At 47.6% G+C, this 22,550-nt stretch overlaps 2 protein-coding genes across 2 annotated transcripts in view; one reads left to right on the forward strand and one right to left on the reverse strand.

Annotated features, from left to right (window-relative positions):
• Nucleotides 1-1,486, forward strand: part of URB1 (URB1 ribosome biogenesis homolog) — an 81,101-nt gene extending 79,615 nt beyond the window's left edge. Inside the window, exon 40 of the transcript XR_003727897.2 lies at nt 262-1,486. The gene's annotated coding sequence lies outside the window, so the exon portion shown is untranslated. The remainder of the gene's footprint in view (nt 1-261) is intronic.
• On the reverse strand, nt 215-19,060 carry MRAP (melanocortin 2 receptor accessory protein). Its single transcript, XM_001096328.5, has 3 exons — nt 18,835-19,060; nt 5,791-5,890; nt 215-819 (listed from the first exon to the last, which is right to left on the reverse strand). The coding sequence occupies exons 1-3, from the start codon at nt 18,938-18,940 to the stop codon at nt 507-509; spliced, it is 519 nt and encodes a 172-aa protein (XP_001096328.4). The 5' UTR covers nt 18,941-19,060; the 3' UTR covers nt 215-506.
• Between the last annotated feature and the right edge of the window lie 3,490 nt (nt 19,061-22,550).

A 22,550-nucleotide genomic window follows, 5' to 3' on the forward strand; every position in this document is an offset into this window, starting at 1 on the left:
CTGTGGGGAGGCTGAAGGTGAGACTCAGGTCCCCTGACTGCAGCGAGCTGACCTGGCAGGGCAGATGCATCACATCTGGGGGAGCCGGAGGGTGTCAGTGGAGCTTGGATGGGAACTTACCCAGCATCCTAACAAAGGTACAGAAGGACCAGGTGAACTCAGGGCTGATAACACATTACACAGTAATGGTAAAGTGGCATAGTAAGCAAACAGGTTTTCCTCTGGATTTACATATATTTTATTTTCCTACTCTTCCCTAAGCAAACAAGCCATAAGCAAGCGGGCCAAGTGTGCTCAATAAAATCAGCAACACCTGGGATGACCTCTGCCCTCGAGGGATCACTGCAATCTTTGTCAAAGGCATAGGATGCTCCTGCTCTAGTCGCACTTGACCTAGGTGCCCTTTCCGCTACACGCAGACAGCCTCTAAGAAGAACAAAGAACGGAGGTGTCCAGGTTGGCTTGATTTCATCAGTTCACTCAGCTATGGCCACGATCTGCTGACATCAGCTCTGCAATTGAGAGGTCCTGTCTCCAGGGGGAGGCTCGCTGGGCTTGCTCCTGACGAGGGGACCCCCATTGAGGGTCAGTTCCCAGAGGAGAGTGGGGTGGGTCTGGAAAACCCCAAGGGGCAAGGTGGAGGAGCTCTCCTGTCGTAGCAGCTGGTCAGGGTCAGTTCTGCTCCCTGGCTCCACTGAACGCGCCTGAGCCCGTGAGGTCCCCAGGGGTTCCCTGTGGCACGGCAGGCACTTCTGGATGCAGAGCTGGAGGCTGAGGCTGTGACTCCAGGGGCATGTTTGGTGGTGCTTGGGGCTGTTCCTGTGAACAGAGCGGAGTGGGAGGCAAGCGTCAAAGTTGCAGAACAGTCCGTACTGTGGGGCTTGGGGGTTTCCTGCCACACCTGCCATCTGCCCAGACCCCATAGGGAAGGCCACACAGGCAAATTCCTGAGAAGGGTCAGCCAGCTCACCAAGGTGGCCATTGTAGAGAGATCTCAAAAGAGAGGAGGTGCTTTGTCAGGAACTAGGCCTCAGGTCTTTTCCTGGAGGCCACTTCTTCCTACATTGATTTAGGATGGAGGGGATGGGGGCGTTGGAGGAGCAGGTTGACCTCCCATCCAGCCCTGTATCTGAATGTACCTCATTTTATATCCGTAGCCCAAGCCAGCTTGTATCTTGGTGATATGGTTTGGCCGTGTCACCACACAACTCTCACTTTGCATTGTAATAATCCCTACGGGTCGTGGGAAGGACCCAGTGGGAGGTAATTGAATCACGGGGGCGGGTCTTCCCATGCTGTTCTCGTGATAGTGAATAAGTCTCACGAGATCTGATGGTTTTGTAAAGGGGAGTTTCCCTGCACATGCCCTTTTGCCTGTGCCATGTAAGATGTGGCTTTGCTCTTCCTTTGCCTTCTGCCATGATTGTGAGGCCTTCCCAGCCATGTGGAACTGTGAGTCCATTAAACCTCTTTCCTTTATAAATTACCCAGCCTCGGATATGTCTTTATTAGCAGCTGAGAACAAACTAATACACTTGGCTAGAAATGCGTCCTCCCTGTGCCAGGCATGGTGGCTCACACCTGTCATCCTAGCACTTGGGGAGGCAGAGGCAGGCAGATCACGAGGTCAGGAGATTGAGACCATCCTGGCCAACACAGGGAAACCCCGTCTCTACTAAAAATACAAAAATTAGCTGGGCGTGGTGGCGCGTGCCTGTAATCCCAGTACTCGGAAGGCTGAGGCAGGAGAATCACTTGAACCAAGGTGTCAGAGGTTGCAGTGAGCCGAGATTGCGCCACTGCACCCCAGCCTGGCAAGAGAGCAAGACTCTGTCTCAAAAAAAAGAAAAGAAGAGGAAAAGAAAAGAAAAAAGAAAAGAAAGAAAAGCATCCTCCCTGGGTGGATTCTCCTGCCCAGAAAGTGCTGGGGCAGTGGACATGGCCATCTGGAGTGAGCTCTGGCCACCACTTCCCAGATGCCTTTGACGTCATCTGTAAAATGGGACAGTATTGGCTCACAGATATCTTCAGGATGAAATGAGGTGACGTATAAAACGACTCTAAACGTGGTTACAACGCTGGCACGAATGAAGAGTACCAAGTGATGAGCCCACTGGGCAGAGGCCGTTCTTTCAGATGGCACTCACCCAAGAATGCCCTCCCTCCTCCCCTTCCTCATGGGAAGGTCAGCTCCTCATGGAGTGACTCCTAAATCTTGCTAAGGATCCACTTTGCTGCCCTGAGCATTCCAGGAATGTTACCAAGTGCCTTGAGAGCATTTTCTTTAGTAAGCCCTGTAGCTGGTCAGGATGTACAGCGTCATCAGTTTGCCCCTGTGAAACAGCCCAGAAGGCCTGTGCCCCCCAGGGAGCTGGGCACGGTGGAGGCAGCCTCTGGGCTTGCCGGACCAGGCCAGGGAACTTTGTACCAGGAGGATTACTGACGATCCTTGCACACTCCCTGGCCCAGGGCGGCTGCAGGTCATCTCAGAAGAGTAGAAAAGAAGGGTGACATCACTCGTTTGTCCCTCAGATGTGTCTCGGGTGTAAAAATGTGCTTAAATTGAATGTGAGTTCTAAAAACTGAAAGAGAAGAACAGATTTCAGGTCAGGTGGCTCCTGACCTCAGTGGCGCCATCTCGGCTCACTGCAACCTCTGCCTCCCAGGTTCAAGCGATTCTCTTGTCTCAGCCTCCCCGTGTAGCTGGGATGATAGGCACCAGCCACGATGCCCAGCTAATTTTTGTATTTTTAATAGAAACCGGGTTTCGCCAAGTTGGCCAGGCCATTCTCGAACTCCTGACCTCAGGTGATCCACGCACCTTGGCCTCCCAAAGTGCTAGGATTACAGGTCTGGAGTTTGAGACTGGCCTGGCCAACTTGGCGAAACCCCATCTCTGCTAAAAATACAAAAATCGACTGGGCGTCATGGTGGGTGCCTGTAATCCCAGCTACTCAGGAGGCTAAGGCAAGAGAATAGCTTGAACGTGGGAGGCGGAGGTTGCAGTGAGCCGAGATCACGCCACTGCACTCCAGCCTGGGTGACAGAGCGAGACTTTCATCTCAAAAAAAAAAAAAAAAAAGAATGAATTTCTTCATTGCTATAAAGCTACCTTCCATATGTGACCAAGGTGAGCAGAAATGGCCTGGCGAGGGTAGCCCTGGTGGGTGAGACACCGCGGGCAGGGCAGGCGGGGCGGGGAGGAGAATCAGAGGCCCCTTCGAGGTAACGCTGGGCTGTGGTGTGATGTGTCACCACCAAAACTCATGTGAAGGCCTGGTCCCCAGTGTGGCAACACTGGGAGGTGGAGCCTTTAAGGGGTAATGAGTTTTTTTCTCTAGACTGAATTAGATCTTTTTGCAAAACGAGGCCCTCACCAGAAGCTGAGCAGATGTCGATGAGCTTCCTAGACTTCTAAGCCTTCAGAACCATGAGCTAAATAAGCCTCTTTTCTTCATAAATTACTCAATCTCAGGTATTCTGTTACAGCAACAGAAAACACTAAGATGCTGTGCGAATGCGCGAGTCCATGGCTCCTCGTGGGACCTGGTGTGGGATACTTTGGCTCAGGGGGTCCAAGGCCACTCAGCTCTTCCTCAGCACAGTTCAGCTCATCTCTCTGCTGACCAGCTTCCTACACTGAGGGTTTCCAGTCCCCAAGACTTCCGTCTGTAATGGACGTAACAGTCCATAATGGCACCAGCCCTAGCCCTCCTCCTGGACCAATCAGTGCAGCCCCATAGACACCAGGTCCATCCCTCAGAGTCTAGATTCCAAATTCCAAAGACAAGAATCTGACCGGTCCCAGCTCTTTTGCCAGGCCACACGTATCCAAGGGCATGGGCCAGCCACTGGACAGGCCCTCTTTGCATAAGCGATGGCAAAATACAGGGTGCCTCCTAAGAACAGTCATTAGGAGACCAGCAGCTGTGAGGGCTGATTAGCCTAGAAGGGAACATGGGATGTGGCAGCCAATCCTCTAGCACAACAGAATTAACATAAAACATAAAACAAGCTGGGTTCCAATTACTCCTTAAAACTGGATTTCACCTCCAATTTAGTGGCACACAGCAGGCATCCAATAACAGATGCTGGCCATAGGTACCTAAGGTAAGGATCTTTCTTTTTCTTTTTCCTTTTTTTTTTTTTTTTTTTTTGGAGACAGAGTTTCACTCTTCTTGCCCAGGCTGGAGTGCAGTGGCGCGATCTCGGTTCACTGCAACCTCCGCCTCCTGGGTTCAAGAGATTGTCCTACCTCAGCCTCGTGAGTAGCTGGGATTACAGGCATGCACCACCACACCCAGCTATTTTTTATTTTATTTTTTAAATATTTTCAGTAGAGATGGGGTTTCACCATGTTGGCCAGGCTGGTCTCAAACACCTGACCTCAGGCCATCCGCCCACCTTGGCCTCCCAAAGTGCGGGGATTACAGGTGTGAACCCCCACGCCTGGCCAAAGGTAAGATTCTTATGCTCCTGGTGAGCTGGCCAGCAAGACTTAATGCCCATGGTGTCAAGTTGGCTTCATTTTCTTTAACAGCTTTACTGAGATATATTTTCATTCCATGAGGTTGACTCATTTAAAGAGTACAATTCAGTGGTCTTTAGTACATCCACAGAGTTGTGCAACCATCACCACAATCTAATTTTAGAACTTTTTGTTTGTTTGTTTTGTTGAGACAGGGTCTTGCTCTATCACCCAGGCTAGAGTGCAGTGGCATGATCACAGCTCACTGCAGCCTTGACCTTCTGGGCTCTAGTGATCCTCCTGCCTCAGCCTCCCGAGTAGCCAGGACTACAGGTGCACACTGCCATGCCCAGCTAATTTTTTAATATTTTTTGTGAAGACAAGGTCTCCAACTCCTGGGCTCAAACGATCCTCCTGCCTTGGCTTCCCAAGGTGCTGGGACTACAGGTGTGAGCCACTGTGCCTGGCTTAATTTTAGAACTTTTTTTTTTTTGAGATGGAGTCTCACTCTGTTGCCCAGACTGGAGTATAGTGGCGCAATCTCGGCTCACTGCAACCTTTCTGCCTCCTGGGTTCCAGCGATCCTCCTGCCTCAGCCTCCTGAGTAGCTGGGATTACAAGTGCGCACCACCACGCCCAGCTAATTTTTTATTTTTAGTAGAGACAGGATTTCACCAAGTGGGCTAGGCTGGTCTTGAACTCCTGACCTCAAGTGATCCACCAACCTTGGCCTCCCAAAGTGCTGGGATTACAAGGCATGAGCCACCATGCCCAGCTTAATTTTAGAACATTTTTATCATCCCCAAAAGAAACCCATCAGCAGTCGTTCCCCCTTCCCTGCTCTCCCCACAGCCCTAGGCAGCTGCTAATCTGCTTTCTGTCTCTCGATTTGCCTACTCTGGATGTTTTGTGTGAAAGGAGTCATACGACATGCAGCTCTGTGTCTGTCTTTTTTCACTTAGCATGATGTTTTTGAGGTTCGTCCATGTTGCAGTATGGATCAGAACTCCGTCCCTTTTTATTGCTGAATACTATTCCATTGTAGGGACGTAAGTTGAGCATCCCAAATCCGAAACTCTGAAACGCTGCAAAATCTGAAACGTATTGAGCACTGACATGAGGCTCAAAGGAAATGCTCGCTGGAATATTTCAGATTTCTGGATTTGAGATGCTCGGCTGGTAGGTACAATGCAAATATTTTAAAATCCCAAATCTGAAACACCTCTGGTCTCCAGGATTTTGGATGAGGGATACTCGACCTGCACCATTACTCACTGGAGAGCGTCTGAGTGACCCAGAGACCCACACCCCTTGTTACTCACTTCATCTGCGGGGAGCCCGACCAGGACATGTAAAGCAGGATGAGGAAGAGGAGCAGCACGAAGGCAGCCAGGCTCACCCAGAAGGCGATCACGATGGAATCTGCGGGAGGAGGAGATGTATCTCAGCGCTGGGTTGGTGTTGACATAAAGCAACACTGGGGGGCAGTAAGGAGTCCCGGGGTATTGTGGAATGAGGGCCCTGAGTTTCAGTTGTCCTCCAGCCTCTCAGCTGTTACCATGGGGAAGATCTCCCATTAACAATCACTTTGGGAAAGAACAGAGAAGCCAAGAAGCGTTTTTTTGTTTGTTTGTTTTTTGTTTTTTTTTTCCCCTCAGGGCAGCTGGCCACGGAGTCTGTTTAGGGTGATTGTCTGTTAAGAGGAAACATTGAACGGAATTGTGTGCTTCCTCCCCCCACTCCTCCCCCCGCCCAACCCCACGCATCTGCTTGCCCAGCTCCTAGTGGTGCTCAGAGGAACAGGTCTGAAGGATGGGAGGGAGAGGAGAGGGCTGTGGGCAGCTCCGAGTATTAGGAAGGACTCCTGGGCCCCCGGGAGGGATCTAGCGCCTACCAGGGGCTGTTGGTGGAACAGCTTCAGAGACCCCAAGAGTTGATACTCTAAGAAGGATGAGCGCTGGGCTGCAGCGCGCTGGCGGAGAGGCCCTTTCCGCTCTACAGGAGTTAGCCTAGGTCTGCTCATGCCTGCATTGGCGAGGTGGAAATAGCGAGTCCCTCTCTCAGGCAGAAAGTCTCATCTCAGGGGCTGTGGCAGGAAGGAGAAAGCACTTTTGCCACCAGCGCGATGGCTGGATTTGTGGCCTGAGGCTGAAGGGGGAAAAGGAAACCAGGAAACACAGTTAGCCTGCCTGGGGCCCTGGGTAGAAGAACCTGGCAGACCAGGAGGGGCCTTTCCCCTTCTCCAGACTCCGGTTTGGGAACGTTAGGCCAGTTGCTATGGAACTACTTTCCAGCACCACAGTTTTTCTTGGTGGTTGTCTGTGGCTGTGGGCAGTCCGGCCCGTAATTCGGGTCTGCGAGTGTCTCATCCCAGACCAACTGCATAATGCCAAATGCCACAAGATGGGATATTCTAGACACCTACGTGTGTCACCAAAAAGGGCTACTTGCGGATGATAACCTAAAGAGAATTCACTGAGCACCTTTTGTGAGGGACTGTTCAGGATTCAGAGGGGGCTAAACCAGCACATGAGAAACTGCTAACTCCCCCCACCCTCCTCCTCTGAACTTCTGCAGTGCTTCCAGCACTAACGCTGTCAGTAAATGAGTAAGAGAATGCACAAACCACTGAAAGAATGAATAGAGTGAGAGTAATGTACACAGAGGCGGAGGTGGAGGCTCTGGGGGGAAGATTGGTACTTGAGCAAAGGGTGTCATCTCTGCCATCCACAACCCCTGAGAGATAGAAGGAAAAACTGAGGATTCATAAGAGGTGACCTCGGACCCTAAAATTTAACATTAAAAACAGGGTATAATGGGCTGGGCACAGTGGCCCATGCCTATAATCCCAGCACTTTGGGACGCCAAGGTGGGAGGTGGATCACTTGAGTCCAGGAGTTTGAGACCAGCCTGGGCAACATAGCAAGACCCCATGTCTAGAAAAAAAAATTTTTTTAATTACCTGGGCATGGTGGTGTATGCCTATAGTCCTACCCCTTCATGAGGCTGGGACTGGAGGATCACTTGAGGCCAGGAGTTCAAGGCTGAAGTGAGCTATGATCACGCCACTGTGCTCCAGCCTGGGCCACAGAGCGAGACACTGTCTCGGGGGGAAAAAAAAAATCCCCCTCAAAACAGGGTATAATGAAAAGGCACGGGTACTTGCAAAAGAATCATGAGCATCTACTGCCTTGTAATCTTCAGCAACTTGGCATTTACACTCCGTGGGGGCAGGGACAGCAAAGACCGCCAGGCTGGCTCTCACGTCGCTCCTCTCTGTCTCTGAGCTGAGGAGCTGATGCCGTCCCCTAGAACAGTGAACTTTTTAAGGGCACCTCTGGATTCCTGGGGAAAGGGAAATGAGATTGGACTGTGTGTCCTAAATTTAAAAGGAATTTTTATTTTATTTTATTGAGACAGAGTCTTGCTCTGTCACCAGGCTGGAGTGCAGTGGCACCATCTCGGCTCACTGCAACCTCCGCCTCCTGGGTTCAAGTGATTCTCCTACCTCAGCCTCCCGAGTAGGATTACAGACACGCACCACCACGCCCAGCTAACTTTTGTATTTTTAGTAGAGATGGGGTTTTACCATGTTGGCCAGGGTGGTCTCGATCTCCTGACCTCGTGATCCACCCGCCTCAGCCTCCCAAAGTGCTGGGATTACAGGTGTGAGCCACTGCGCCCGGCCAGCTTAAGGACTTTTGAAAGAAGCTTTTGACTCTCTTAGCCTTCCTTGCCCACTCCCTGTACATTGTCCTACACTCCCCAAGAGTCACAATCTATTTTACAACCCTTACAGTGTAAGAGTACATATGCTGTCAGAAAATGTGGTTGGAAGTTTTATTCTGTAGGGATATTTTAGGTTTCTGCAGACACTAATGTTCTTTTTCCTTCCTAAAAATAGTGCAGGGTTTGAGGTCTTATAGCACCTAGGTAAGTTCTACCAGGGATCTAAAGGAATAGCTTCAAACTCAGCACCTGAGAGCCCCCTTCTCCCAGACTGACACTTGTCTGAGTCCTTGTCGTCATCCCCAGATATTGAGCAAGAAATAAGATGACAGGTTTCACAGAACACAGTGTCTTCAGATAAGTGGAGTTTAAGTTTTGTCAGACCAAAAGGCAATCCTCAGCCACTAGTCATTTTCGGTACTAAAATCTCTTTCATCATGTTCTGTTGAAAAAAACAGGCAAGAGAATACGATTCTTTTTCCTCTTCCTACTGAAGGTTCACCCGAGTGCTTGGAGAGAACATTTCATTCCAAAAGCAAGAGCTGTGTGACTCTCTAGTGTCAGGAATATTTAGACATCCCTAAGCTGGTTTTCCCAACAGGGAGCCCCAGGCTGGGTTGACAATGAAACTGGTCCAGCCATAGAAACTTACCTCCTCTCCTCTCTCCTATCCTCCCTTCTCCTCCCTGCCTGTTCTTTCTCCTTTCCTTCCCTCTCTCCTCTCTTCCCTCCTTCCTTTCTTCCCTTCCCCTCTGGGTCCACACTGCTGGAATGAGGGGAGTTAGTCATCGGCAGTGGAGTGACAGGAAAGGTTCTGGATGGCATGGCCAGGCTGCACTTCATCTTGGGAGGATTTTCATCGAGTTAACAAATTAATCCAATCGAAGGGCTCCTTCTTATAGTAGGCACTTCTGTTTTGGTAAATAAACAGTTCTAGCATTCCTCCGTTCTTCATTCTACTAACATTTGGGTTCCAGAGTTCCAGTAGAAAATCAAGATGTGGCTGGGCATGGTGCCTCAGTCTGTAATCCCAACACTTTGGGAGGTCAGGACAAGAGGATCACTTGCGGTCAGGAGTTCGAGACCAGCCTGGTCTACGTGGTGAAACCCCAACTCTACTAAAAAAAAAAAAAATACAAAAATTAGCCGGGCTTGGTGGTGCGTGCCTGTGGTCCCAGCTACTCGGGAGGCTGAGGGAGGAGAATTGCTTGAACCCAGGAGGTGGAGGCTGCGATGAGCCAAGATTGTGCCACTGCACTCCAGCATGGGTGACAGAGTAAGACTTGGTCTTAAAAAAACAAAAAAAAGATGTTTTCCTTATTAGGGAATAATAATGTGGTTAAGAACCCAGGCTCTGGAGGTGGGTGTTCCCTGGCTAGCCTCTAAATCTGCTCATTTGTAAACTGAGGATAGTAGTACCTATTAAATAGGTACTACTTATATAGAATTACATAAGCATAAATTAAATGTTAGGAGAATTAAATAAAATATCTACATAAATGCTAATGGCGCCATTTCTTGTTCTGTGTTTATGAAACAATTTATAAATAGAACTAAAATTATTATCTGTTAAGAGGATTTTGTGGCAAGTAATATCATTGTATCCTTCAAGTTCACCCAAATGTCGGATATGAGTACAGGGAATTGTGGGGCGCGATGGTTCACGCCTGTAATCCCAGCACTTTGGGAGACCAAGGTTGGTGGATCACCTAAGATCAGGAGTTCAAGACCAGCCTGGCCAACATGGTGAAACCCTGTCTCTACTAAAAATACAAAATAAAATTAGTCAGGCATGGTGGTGCATACCTGTAATCCCAGCTAGTCAGGAGGCTGAGGTAGGTGAATTGCTTGAACCTGGGAGGCGGAGGTTGCAGTGAGCCGAGATCGAGCCACTGCACTCCAACCTGGGTGACAGAGTGACAGAGTGAGACTCCATCTCAAAAAAATAAAAAGAGGGAATTGTGGCATAGGTTACTAGCTGTCAACCCTAAGGTCAGTCCCTTGTATGCTTCCATTGTAATAGGATCCTTGCTTTTAGCAGAACACATGGCCGCCTGAGTCAAAAACTACATTTCCTTGCCTCCTTTTCAGAGAACCATGTGATAAGGTTCTGGCCAATGTGATATGAGTGGAGCCATCACAGGACAGCTTCTAGAAGCCTCCCTCCAGGGATTGCTAGACTTCTAGCACCGTGTGTCCATTTTTATTCCCTTACTCCATGTTGCTCCCTGAACATGGATGTGATGGTCAGAACGTGTCTTGCAACATGAGGATGAGGGCGGCCATGTCCCAGGGATGGTAGTGCAATGAGCTGGAAGGATGTGAGTTCCTAAGGACTCCGTGGAGCCACCTCACCAGCCCAGTCCTGTAGACTGAGAGAAAATAACTTCTGTTTCATATGGTACTCTGTTAGTTGTAATCCATTTTCTTTACCAAGTCAGCAAAGAAACGGACATTCTCAATGAGTGTACCAGAACTTAAAAATCCAAATGAAAAGTGACCTTCAAAATAATCATCCTCTCTGTACCATGGAGTCATTGAATTCTTACTAAAACACACGTATTGATCAAACACTTATAGATCTCTTCTTTTGGAATTACCTTCAAGGAGTCACACATAGACACAATTTTGCTACGTTGTGAGATAATTCATTTATGACATCCAGATGGTATCAACCAGCTTAATCACCCATTTCATTAACCTGATTTGTTCCTGGGTGAATCTTAACTATTTCCAAAAAGAAACTTCATCCTCTTAAAAGAGATACACAATTTATTACCACAAATGTTTCCTAGAATGTTGCCACCCAGCAACATCAGTTCAAGAAGTTGTTGAGCAATAGTAGAGTGATTCAAGCGTTGCACCTGCCCCTAGTGCTACCTTGATGGAAATTCATTTGCAGATACACATTCTGGTATCTTTTGTTTAAAAATTACTTTCACTACTTATGTCATGCCCGTGGGAATGATCATTTGCTGAAGAATTTGAAGCTGCAATTAAAGTTGAGGCCTGAAATTGATTGCTCTGAATGAGAGAAAAAGAGTTATATGTAGTTGTTTTGTTTAATCTGTACTTTGAATTTTCTACATTGTGTACAGAGAAATTGGTTGGCAGTGTCATTTTGTTCTCTTGCTTCCAATGCTCAGAGAAGCAGATGAACAGATTGTCTCATTGAACCAGCGTGACAGTGGAGGTCAATATGGACTGTGACCGGTTCTTCTTAACCCATAACTAAAGGGAAGGAGGTATATTGACCTGAGAGGTAAATAATAGAGCATTAAGCCAGGTACTACTCAAGGGAAATCAGCCCATCCTACTCTCTGAAAGGGAGCATTAGGCTGGTGTCTGGAGACTCACTATGTTAGAATAATCTGTATTGCTGCTGTAAGATTGGTTTTCTTCCTCGGAAAAGGGCACAGATGAAGATCAAACATGTAATTAGTCAATTAAGGCAGGGCTGCAGGAAACAGATTTGCATTTTCCACCTTGATGACAGTTTCAAGGAAAGGTTGTGATTCTTAACCTTTCCTTGGAACAGTCAGAAGCCCTGTCTGAAAATCACAAGGGCAAAATCCCCGTCAAGTGCCTGCAACAAAATCACACCAGACTTTGAGCAGTCCCTGGGAAAGGGCAGCCCAGAGCCTTCAATTCGGCGCTGATTGCTCCATATAAATATATATATGTAAATCTCTAAATGTTTCCAAATATCTGCCCAAACATGATGGGATATATTCCAGCATATGTATGTATTAGTCTGTTTCCACATTGCTATAAAGAAATACCTGAGACTGGGTAATTTATTTAAAAAATAAATAAATAAAAAAAGAGGTTTCATTCGCTCGTGTTCCACAGGCTGTACAGGAAGTATGGCAGCTTCTGCTTCTGGGGAGACCTCAGGAAACTTACAGTTACGGCAGAAGGCAAAAGGGGAGCCAGCACTTTACATGGCCAGAGCAAGAGGAAGAAAGAGGAGATGCCACACACTTTTAAACAACCAGATTTCATAATAACTCACTCACTATCATGAGAAAGCACCAAGGAGATGGTGCTAACCCATTCATGAGAACTCTGTCCCCATGACCCAGTCACCCACTACCATGCCCCACCTCCAACACTGGGGATTACGATTCAACATGAGATTTGCTGGGGACACAGATCCAAATCATATCAGAGCATAAACACAAAAATTTTAAAATCCATCCTCCTTGGGCCGAGCGCGGTGGCTCATGCCTGTAATCCCAGCACTTTGGGAGGCTGAGGTGGGTGGATCACAAGGTCAGGAGATCGAGGCCATCCTGGCGAACACAGTGAAACCCCATCTCTACTAAAAATACAAAAAATTAGCCGGGTGTGGTGGTGGCGCCTGTAGTCCCAGCTACTCAGGAGGCTGAGGAAGGAGAATGGTATGAACCCAGGAAGCAGAGATTGCAGTGAGCCGAGATCATGCCACGGCACTCCAGACTGGACAACAGAATGAGACTCTGTGTCAAAAAAAAAAGAAAAGAAAAGAAAAGAAAAAATTCCATCGTCCCTGTTAGGTTAATGCATGAACCCTGCATATTCTTTGTATTTTGATTCCTCCTCTACTCTGAACAAGATTTGAACCCAGCCTGGCCTCACACATTTTAGCCAGCTGCCCAAATGGCATTCCAGTGAAAACATCTTTTTTTTTTTTTTTTTTTTTTTTTAGATGGAGTCTCATTCTGTTGCCCAGGCTCTCGAGTGCAGTAGAATGACCTTGGCTCACTGTAACCTCTGCCTCACAGGTTCAAGTGATTCTCCTGCCTCAGCCTCCTGAGTAGCTGGGATTACAGGCACCTGCCACCACACCCAGCTAATTTTTTGTATTTTTAGTAGAGATGGGGTTTTGCCATGTTGGCCAGGCTGGTCTCGAATACCTGACCTCAAGTGATCCACCCACCTGGGCCTCCCAAAGTGCTAGGATTAGAGGCATGAGTCACCACACATGGCCTAGCGAAAACATCTAAGCCAGAGCTTTGCCTTTTTATTTCCATCTTGAAGCATCCCTGGGCCCTGGGATCCACTCAGCTTCTTCCTGTCTTTGATGTGTGTTGCTGCAGAGAAGGTTTGCAGAACTAGGGTGTGATGTTATTCTGATTTGATTGGGGAGGAGACCCAGGCTCCAAAGAACTGGCCAGCTGAGAGAAAGTTGAATTCATCAGCAAGGAAGTCAACAAAGGCAGTCACCTGCTTTCTGTGGTATGACCTCTGTCCACCCTCACCTGACTCACGCTCACCTCACCCCACCCCACCCATGAAGCCATGGAAGAGCATCCCTCAGACTGCCTAACACAGAATTTTGCTTCTGTCTGTTTTAGATTTTTTTTTTAAGTAAACTTATCTGAATATTAATACTGAAAACAAAAGTACACAGAACAGCTTCACTTAACACACAACAGTGGAAGAAGTTTCACTCCCACCAAGGCCATTATTTACCATAGCAAAATCCTGGAAACGCCCTGTATGTTCAAAGATACAAATTTCTATAACATCATGCAAAGTCTTTGTGAAAGAGTATTTAAGGACATGGGAAAACAAAATATTATGAGGTCAATATGAACAGAGTAAAAAACAATACAGTGAGATCCTGTATCTCTATCTATCTATCTATCTAATATTAATAGTAGACTCACTCTGGCTGCTTTAGCTGAAACCCAAGACTGAAATCCAATCCAAAGATGGTGTTATTGTCAGAATGTTGTGTCCTCCCAAAATTCATATGTTGAATCCCTAATCCCCATTGTGACAGTATTTGGAAGTGGGTCCTCATCTAATGAAATTTAGATGACATTATAAGAGTGGTGCTCCCATAGTGGGATTAGTGTCCTTCTAAGAAGAGGACAAGACACAGAATGTATTTGCACCACCCCCACTGTGCCCACTGAGGAAAGGCCATGAGAGGACACAGCAAGAAGGTGGCCATCTATTTTCAAGCCAGGAAGGGAGCTCTCACCAGACACTGAATCTGCTGTCATCTTGATCTTGGACTTCCAGCCTCTATAACTGTATGAAAATAAATTTCTTTTTTTTTAAACCACCCATTCTATGGTATTTTGTTATATTGGCTTGAGCAGACTAAGGCAGGTGCCAACTACTTAAAGTTGGATTTCATGATGCTTGGGTCTAAATAATTTTTTTTTAGAGATGATAGAACAGTGTGTGGAGTCTCCCACAACTCTTACTCTGTTGGAGAGGGCGGGAAGCTGCATTAGTCCATTCTTGCACTGCTATAAAGAAATACCTGAGACTGGGTAATTTATGAAGAAAAGAGGCTTAACTGGCTCACAGTTCTGCAGGCTGTACAGGAAGCATGGCTGAGGAGTCTCAGGAAAGTTGCAGTCATGGTAGAAGGCAAAGGGGAAGCAGGCACATCTTCACATGGCCAGAGCAGGAGGAAGCGGTGGTGGGGCGTCATACACGTTTAAACAACCAAATCTCATAAGCAACAACTCACTATCACAAGAGCAGCATCAAGGAGGAGATCTGTCCTCATGATCCAATCGCCTCCCACCAGACCCCACCCCCAACATTGGGGGTTGCAATTTGACATGAGATTTGAGTGGGAATACAGACCTAAACCATATCAGAGGCACTTCCCTGACCTTGAGTCAGGCTAGAGTCTGGCATGTGCTCCAGAAAATCTCCAGAGGAAGAGGCTCAGCAGTTGGTGGCAGCAGAGTAGACAGGGGGCTGCCATCCTGGTGTCAGAGGGAAAGCTGTGTGCAGTGCAAGACACATTAGAGGGCCTCAGGGGAGGGTAGGCTCAGAGTCTGGAGCAGGCTAAAGGGATGGTGGAGCAACTCCAGGTGGGGTTGGTCTGAAAACAGAGAAAGGAGCTGGCAGATCTAATAAAGGAAAAGCATCCATTTCACCATGCTGGGGAAATAGGAAGCGCTAACTTTGAGTGGAATTCAAGGATGGTTTGTGTTTAAACATTTTAAAAATGTATTTCATGGGACTGGACATTTGCTTTGGTAACTAAAGTGACTCAGATATTTCTTCAAATTTAAGAGTGAGTGGTGAAGCTATGAGGCGGGGAAAGAACCAGTGCCACTAGCTAGGTTTGCAAGGCAGCCTTGACTTCCTGGTCTCAAGCAATCCTCCTGCCTCAGCCTCCTGTATAGCTGGGACCACAGGCACATGCCACCACACCCAGCTAATTGTTCATTCATTCACTCATTCATTCATTCATTCATTCATTTGTGGAGACGGGGTCTTCCTATGTTGCCCAGGCTGAATATCCATCCTGCAATTTTTACTAATCCCGTGGTTGTGGAGTGCTCTCTCATGGCTCTCTCCCCATGCATTTCCCAGGCCACTTGTGAAGCTGCACATTTTTTCTCTCTGTGGGCCATTTGAGTTTTCTCTGTGGCTACTGTCTTTTCATACCCTTGCCTATACTCTTTTGTTCTTTTCCTTATTTACTGATAAATTGCATTAAATGATGAAATAATAAACTCGTTTCCATTTTAAAAGAAAAAAGATATTTCCAGAACAGTTTCCAAAAATATAAGAAAAGAGTTGGCCGGGCACGGTGGCTCATGCTTGTAATCCCAGCACTTTGGGAGGCTGAGGCAGGCGGATCACAATGTCGGAGTTCAAGACCAGCCTGGCCAACACTGTGAAACCCTGTCTCTACTAAAAATGCAAAAATTAGCTGGGTGTGGTGGCAGGCACCTGTAATCCCAGCTACTCAGGAGGCTGAGGCAGGAGAATCGCTTGAACCCAGGAAGCGGAGGTTGCGGCGAGCCGAGATCGCGCCACTGCAGTCCAGGCTAGGTGACAGAGATAGACTCCATCTTAACAAAACAAACAAAAAGAAGGAAGAAGGGAAGGGAGGGGAGGGGAGAAGAGGGGAGGGGAGGGGAGGGGAGGGGAGGGAAGGGAAGGGAAGGGAAGGGAAGGGAAGGGAAGGGAAGGGAAGGGAAGGGAAGGGAAGGGAAGGGAGAGGAAGGGAGAGTCACTGCAACTTCTTGTTCTTTGTTCTTCCTTGAAAATGCCAGGTGCTCACCTGCCCTGGAGCCCTTGCCCTGCCGTTCCTGCTGCATGGGAGACTTCTTCTGAGACCTCCTCCAGGCGCCATCGTGATGGCTCACCTCCTCCCAGGGACCCTGGGGAGGCCTTCACTGGTGCCCTGTTCACAGTGGCAATCTTTCCTTGGGTCCCTGTTCTCCCTAGCTGCCCCCTCTAGTTTTATTTTTTATTTTTTTGAGACAGAGTTTTGCTCTTGTTGCCTGGGCTGGAGTGCAATGGTGCAATCTCAGCTCACTGCAGCCTCTGCCTCCCAGGTTCAAGCAATTCTCCTGCCTCAGCTTCCCAAGCAGATGGAATTACAGGCACCCGCCACCATGCCCAGCTAAGTTTTTGTATTTTTAGTAGAGATGGGGTTTCGCCATGTTGGCCAGGCTGGTCTTGAACTCCTGACCTCAGGCGTGATCCACCCACCTCGGTCTCCCAAAGTGCTGGGATTACAGGCATGAGCCACCGTGCCCAGCCCAGTTTTATTTTTCTGTATGGAGCACATATTACCATCTGCCACATTTTTCTTGTTTATAGTGAATTAAAGACCACCTCATATTTTCATATTACCATCTGCCACATTTTTCTTGTTTATGGTGAATTAAAGACCACCTCATATTTTCAACAGTTCTCCCATTGAGACGGGGGCTCTCATTCTCTCTACTTGAATCTGGCTAGCCTGGGTAACGGACCTGCCCAGGGGAACACGGCCAGGACGTGGCAGAGCCAAGATGTGAATCCAGCTGACTGGCTCAGCAGTCCGCGTGCCTGGCCTTTGCCTAGCCCCTGCCTCCTGGTGGGTTCCCTAGAAAAAAACTCAACAACCACCTATTTGGAGTTTAAAGATTCTTATGTCTGTTGTGGGGGGTAGGGGGGGATTTTTGTCTAGCCCCAAACTTCTCTTCTAGGGAAAATAGAAATTACATTCAAATAAAACATAAAGACTGGGATACTGTGACACAAATAGGAATAAAAAAGACCCCAAGAAGCATCTCTCTCTGTGGGTGTCAAGGACCCCTGACACCCTAAGCGGCTTGGAGGTGAAATGGTGTCTGTTATCTTCTGTCATAAATTTGGAATTCACCTCCTAAGAAATGAAGATACTTTGGAAGCAAAAACATTATTATTATTATTATCATCATCATCATTATTTGAGATGGAGTCTTGCTCTGTTGCCCAGGTTGGAATGCAGTGGTGTGACCTCATCTCACTGCAACCTCCGCCTCCTGGGTTCAAGCGATTCTTGTGCCTCAGTCTCCCGAGTAGCTGGAATTATAGGCATGTGTCAACACACCCAGCTAATTTTTGTGTTTTTAGTAGAGATAGGGTTTCACCATGTTGGCCAGGCTGGTCTCAAACTCCTGACCTCAAGTGATCTACCCGCCTCGGCCTCCCAAAGTGCTGAGATTACCGGCATGAGCCACCGTGCCTGGACTGCGTTTACTTTTTCTGTGTGTGTGTGGAGATGAGGGTCTCACTATGTTGCCCGGGCTGGCCTCGAACTCCTGGCGTCAAGTCATCCTCTCTAGTTGGTGGGATTACAGGTGTGAGCAACGGCACCTAGCCCTGCATTTACTGTTTGACGGACAGTATCTGATTATAGTGAGTGAAAACCCAAGGAAGCCAAGACTTCCTATGGAATAGGTAATGCATGGGTTTCCAGGGCTGAGACCCAATCTTTCCAGGCTTTGTTTTTGTTTTGTTTCTCATGCTCACTTCCTCATCTAATTTGTCATTGTGATCAAGTAACTGGACTCCTCAGAGAAGATTATCCACACATGCCATGTTAGCCAAGAGATAAGGAACCCGAGGGCAGATGAGCAAAAAGAAGCAAAGTCATGCTAGTTTGTCCTTGCTGAGACCATGATGATTAAATGTATGTTGGCATTTTAGCAAAAATTATTAAATCCTGCATCTTAGGGATGGAGAGAATAACTGTCCCAAATCTAAACACAGACAATGGAAAAGGCAAATCTCTAATTTGAGGAAACTCGCTCAGCTTATTGGAGCCCCAAACAAATTAAACAAGAAATCTGTCTTTAAAAGAATACTCTGGCCAGGTGCAGTGGCTCACACCTGTAATCCCAGCACTTTGGGAAGCCGAGATGGGGGGATCACTTGAGGCCAGGAGTTCCAGACCAGCCTGGGTAACATAACATGTCTCTACAAAAACTACACAAAATTAACCAGGCGTGGTGGCATGTGCCTGTAGTCTCAGTTACTTGGGAGGCTAAGGTAGGAGGATTAGTTGACCCAGGGTGGTCAAGGCTGCAGTGAGCTATGGTCATGCCACTGCACTCCAGCCTAAGCAACAGAGCTAGACCCTATCTCCAAAATAAAATAAAATAAAATAAAAATTCTGCTTCCAAAGTGTCTTCGTGACTTAGCAGGTTAATTCCAAGCTTATTACAGAACTTAACAGATACAATTTCTTTCCCGGCCCCATTCATTTATATCTACGAGTGAACTAGCCACACTGCTGCTTTCCCGTGATGTCTACTGGAGTTAATAAGTGAATGCAGAAAAAGCTGGGAGTGGCCAGTCATTTGGGCCGGCCCCCAGCCTCTGTCGGGCCGGCTTCCCTAGTTTAGACTTACGTTTGTGGGCTTTCAGCTTCTTCTCATCTACGGGAATGAGGTCCAGATAGTCCAGGTAGTATTCATAGCTGTAGTATGGGGCAGAGGCGTTGGTCCCGTTGGCCATGTCTGTGGCACTGGGCAGTCAGCGTCCGGGCCAGCTGCCTCGCCTCTGGAGCCAGGCGCCGAGCCCCTGGGAGGAGACTGCCTCACTGATTTCTGCAGGAATCGTCCAAGTGTGTCTGTGGGTCTCTAGGCTCAAGGTCTGCCCACTTATCAGAGCTATTTGGCTGGAAGAAAGGTCAGGGGGGTGTGCCTCACATCGCCAGCATCCAGCAGAGCCTCCCATCCTGCTGCCCCTTGATAAAACTCCAAAGCAAACAGAGCAGAGAGACGGGAGAATGGCTTTCCAGGGCAGCCCTAGGATGCCCCTCTGTGTCAGGACAGGGAGCTGGGCAGGAAATAGATGCCCAGGGCCCCTTAGAAAATGCCCAGTAGGAACGGAAAGACAATCGCTTTTTGCCTTAAATACTTGAAAAGTTAAAAGAATCAAAATGTAAGCCTGACAGTGCCCTTGACTTACATTTAAGCAGTTCTTGATGCTATTGAGCAACCACCGAACTGCTGGCTTAGATTCAAAATCTGAGGGCAGAAATTGAGTGATGTCAGCCGTGAACTTGTAAAAACCTCTGTCATGTACTCAAAGCCAGTTAATTAAAACCAATGAGAGCCCCCTGTCCCAACAGAGTGCACCTCTCCGCTTAAATCTAAGCCCCCAAGAACCAACCAGCTGGCCGCATTTGTTCAAACTCAAAAGGCTGTTTATCTGGGCCACGACCCCATGTGGTTCGAGCTCTTGGGAAATAGAGTCCACTCAGCTCTTGGCTGATACCACACGTGACGTAGATTCTGCTGGGTTTCTGTAGGGCTTGACTCCAAATTCTACACCCTCTTCTAAGATCCTCAGACACTAACAAGAGGAACATTCTGAACATCTGGAATGAGCAGGACCACAGGTGACAGGAACCCTAGAATTTAGCCTTTGAGAATTAGGACGCCAAAATACACAGCTTATAAGGCCTTTCCCTCCAATACGCCCCGCTTTCTTGTGTTCTTGATTCAGGTCTACACTGTCAGAAAAAAGCTGGGTATTGACAGTGTAGACAGTCCACCCAGATAACTTGAGCCCCTCTGCTGGTTTTGCTGAGGCTTGCCATGCCTGAGGCATTCCTTGGGGAGCACTTTGAGGGTAGTTCAGTTGACTGGAAGGGGAGGAATGAGGCTCTTGTGTTTCCAAAGGGAGGGGCAAAAGATCCACTTGAACAGTAAAACAAAACCCCTGGTCCCGCTACACCCTACACTTCTGACACCAGACGTGTGGGCTTTTCCTTTTTTTTTTTTTTTTTTTTTTTTTTTCCTTTTTGTGGAGAACGGGGTCTCGCTATATTACCCAGGCAGGTCTCGAACTCCTGGGCTCAAGCTATCCTCCCGCCTCTGCCTCCCTGAGAGCTGGGATTACAGGCGTGAGCCACCGCGCCCGGCCACGTGTGGGCTTTTCCATACCAAGCAACTTCCTATTCTTGGCAGACACTGGCTGGGTGTCCTACAATGTAACTCAATCCTGACACTATGTCATTTGCTAGAATGGCTCATACACAGAACTTGGGACAAACAGTTCACTTACTAAATGACTGGTTTGTCATAAAAGAATACAACTCAGGAACAGCCACGTGGAAGAGACACGTGGGGCAGGGTATGGGAAGGGGCACGGATATTTCCACGCTTGATCCAGGTGCACACCCTCCCAGCACCTCAACGTGTTCAGCAACTTGGAAGTTCTCTGAACCCCCTTGAGGAGGGTTTTTGTAGGGTTTTATCATGTGCTATGCCATCTAGATTATTATTATATTCCATTATGTGGGCAGCATTGATGAAATCACTGGCTATCAGTGAATGAACTCAATCCCCAGCCTCTCTCCCTTTTCCAGGGTGGGAGGGAACGTTGCAACCCTCTAATATATGGTGGGTTCCTCTGACAACCAGCCCCCACCTCATTAGCATAAACTCAGGTAGAGTTGAAAGTGGTTTATGCTGAATAACAGAAGACGCTCCTCTTACTCCATTACTCAGGTATTGCAAGTTTTATGGGCTGTGCTACCAGGGACAAAGATCAAATACAGTCAAATGCTGATTAATAACGCTTCCATCAATGACCAACTCCATATAGAACCATGGTCACATAAGATTATCATAGAGCTGGAAAATTCCTATCACTTAGTGACGTTGTAGCCAACATAACATCATTGCACATTTACTTTATTTTATAAATAAATTTAGTATACGCTAAGTGTGGTGTTTATAAAGTCTACAGTAGTGTCCAGTAATGTCCTAAGCCTTTGCATCCACTCACCACTCCCTGCCTCATGCAGGGCAACTTCCAGGCCTGCAGGAGTCATTCAGGTAAGGACCCTATACAGATGTACTATTTTTTTTACTGTTGTTTGTTTTTTTTTTTTTTTTACTGTATCTTTTGTATGTTTAGATATGTTTATATCTAACACTAATAATATCATAATACTATCATAAATCCTTACCATTGTGTTATAATTGCCTAAAGTATTCAGCATAGTAACAATAGGTTTGTAGCCTGGGGACAATAGGCTAGGCCGTACAGCCGAGGTGTGTGGTAGGCTGTACCCTCTAGATTCATGTAAGTTACACTCTCTGGTGTTCACACAATAACGAAATCACCTCGCGATGTAGTTCTCACAATGTATCCCCGTCGTGAAGTGACACATGACTCTACATGTTTCTTGTATCAAAATATCACAGACATCCCCCACACCATACACCCACCTGTGTACTTCCAGATGTTTCTGTGTACACTGCTGTGCACGTGCCTCCCAGGTGTGTACAACACTGTGCAGATATCACGTCTGTTCTGGGCTGAACTGTGCTCCCCCAAATTCCTAAGTTGAAGCCTTTACCCCCAGTATCTCAGAATGTGACTGTATTTGGAGATAGGATCTTCAGAAAGATAATTAGGTTAAAAAGCCGTGACAATGGGTTTTAATTCAAGATGACTGGTGTCTTCATAAGAAGAGGAGGTTGGGAGAGCACCGAGGCACAGAAAGAAGATGATGTGAAAACACAGGGAGGAGATGGCCACTGACTATTGCAAGGGGCCTCAGAATGAAACCAGGCCACTTACACCTTGATCTTGGACTTCTAGCCTCCAGAATTGTGAGGAAATACATTTCTGGTTTTCTTTCTTTTCTTTTCTTTTTTTTTTTTTTTTGAGACAGAGTCTTGCTCTGTTGTCCAGGCTGGAGTGCAGTGACTTGATCTTGGCTTACTCCCACCTCTGCCTCCTGGGTTCAAGTAATTCTCCTGCCTCAGCCTCCCAAGTAGTTGAGATTACAGGCATGCACCACCATGCCTGGCTAATTTTTGTATTTTTAGTAGAGACGGGGGTTTCGTCATGTTGGCCAGGCTGGTCTCGAACTCCTGACCTCAGGAGATATGCCTGCCTTGGCCTCCCAAAGTGCTGGGATTACAGGCGTGAACCACCATGCCTGGCCATATTTCTGTTAAGACACCTATTCTGTGGGACTTTGGGCTAGTTGGGCAGAGCGAGCAGACTAATACTGTTACAATGGGTAGCTAGTCAGGTATGAGCAAGGCAGGAGGGGGCCCCCCCACACACACGGGGAGTGTCGGGCAACCATCAAGTGATG

This window comes from Macaca mulatta, chromosome 3 (assembly GCF_049350105.2).
Source record: "Macaca mulatta isolate MMU2019108-1 chromosome 3, T2T-MMU8v2.0, whole genome shotgun sequence".
Taxonomy (NCBI): Eukaryota; Metazoa; Chordata; class Mammalia; order Primates; family Cercopithecidae; genus Macaca; species Macaca mulatta.

Bases quoted from the DNA above. Each gene is read 5' to 3' on its own strand.
- MRAP (XM_001096328.5), bottom strand. From the start codon at position 18,940: ATGGCCAACGGGACCAACGCCTCTGCCCCATACTACAGCTATGAATAC. The intron at 5,891-18,834 runs GTAAGTCTAAAC...CTCCTCCCGCAG, and splicing joins GAAGCTGAAAGCCCACAAAC to ATTCCATCGTGATCGCCTTC. The intron at 820-5,790 runs GTGAGTAACAAG...CTCTGTTCACAG, and splicing joins TCGGGCTCCCCGCAGATGAA to GAACAGCCCCAAGCACCACC.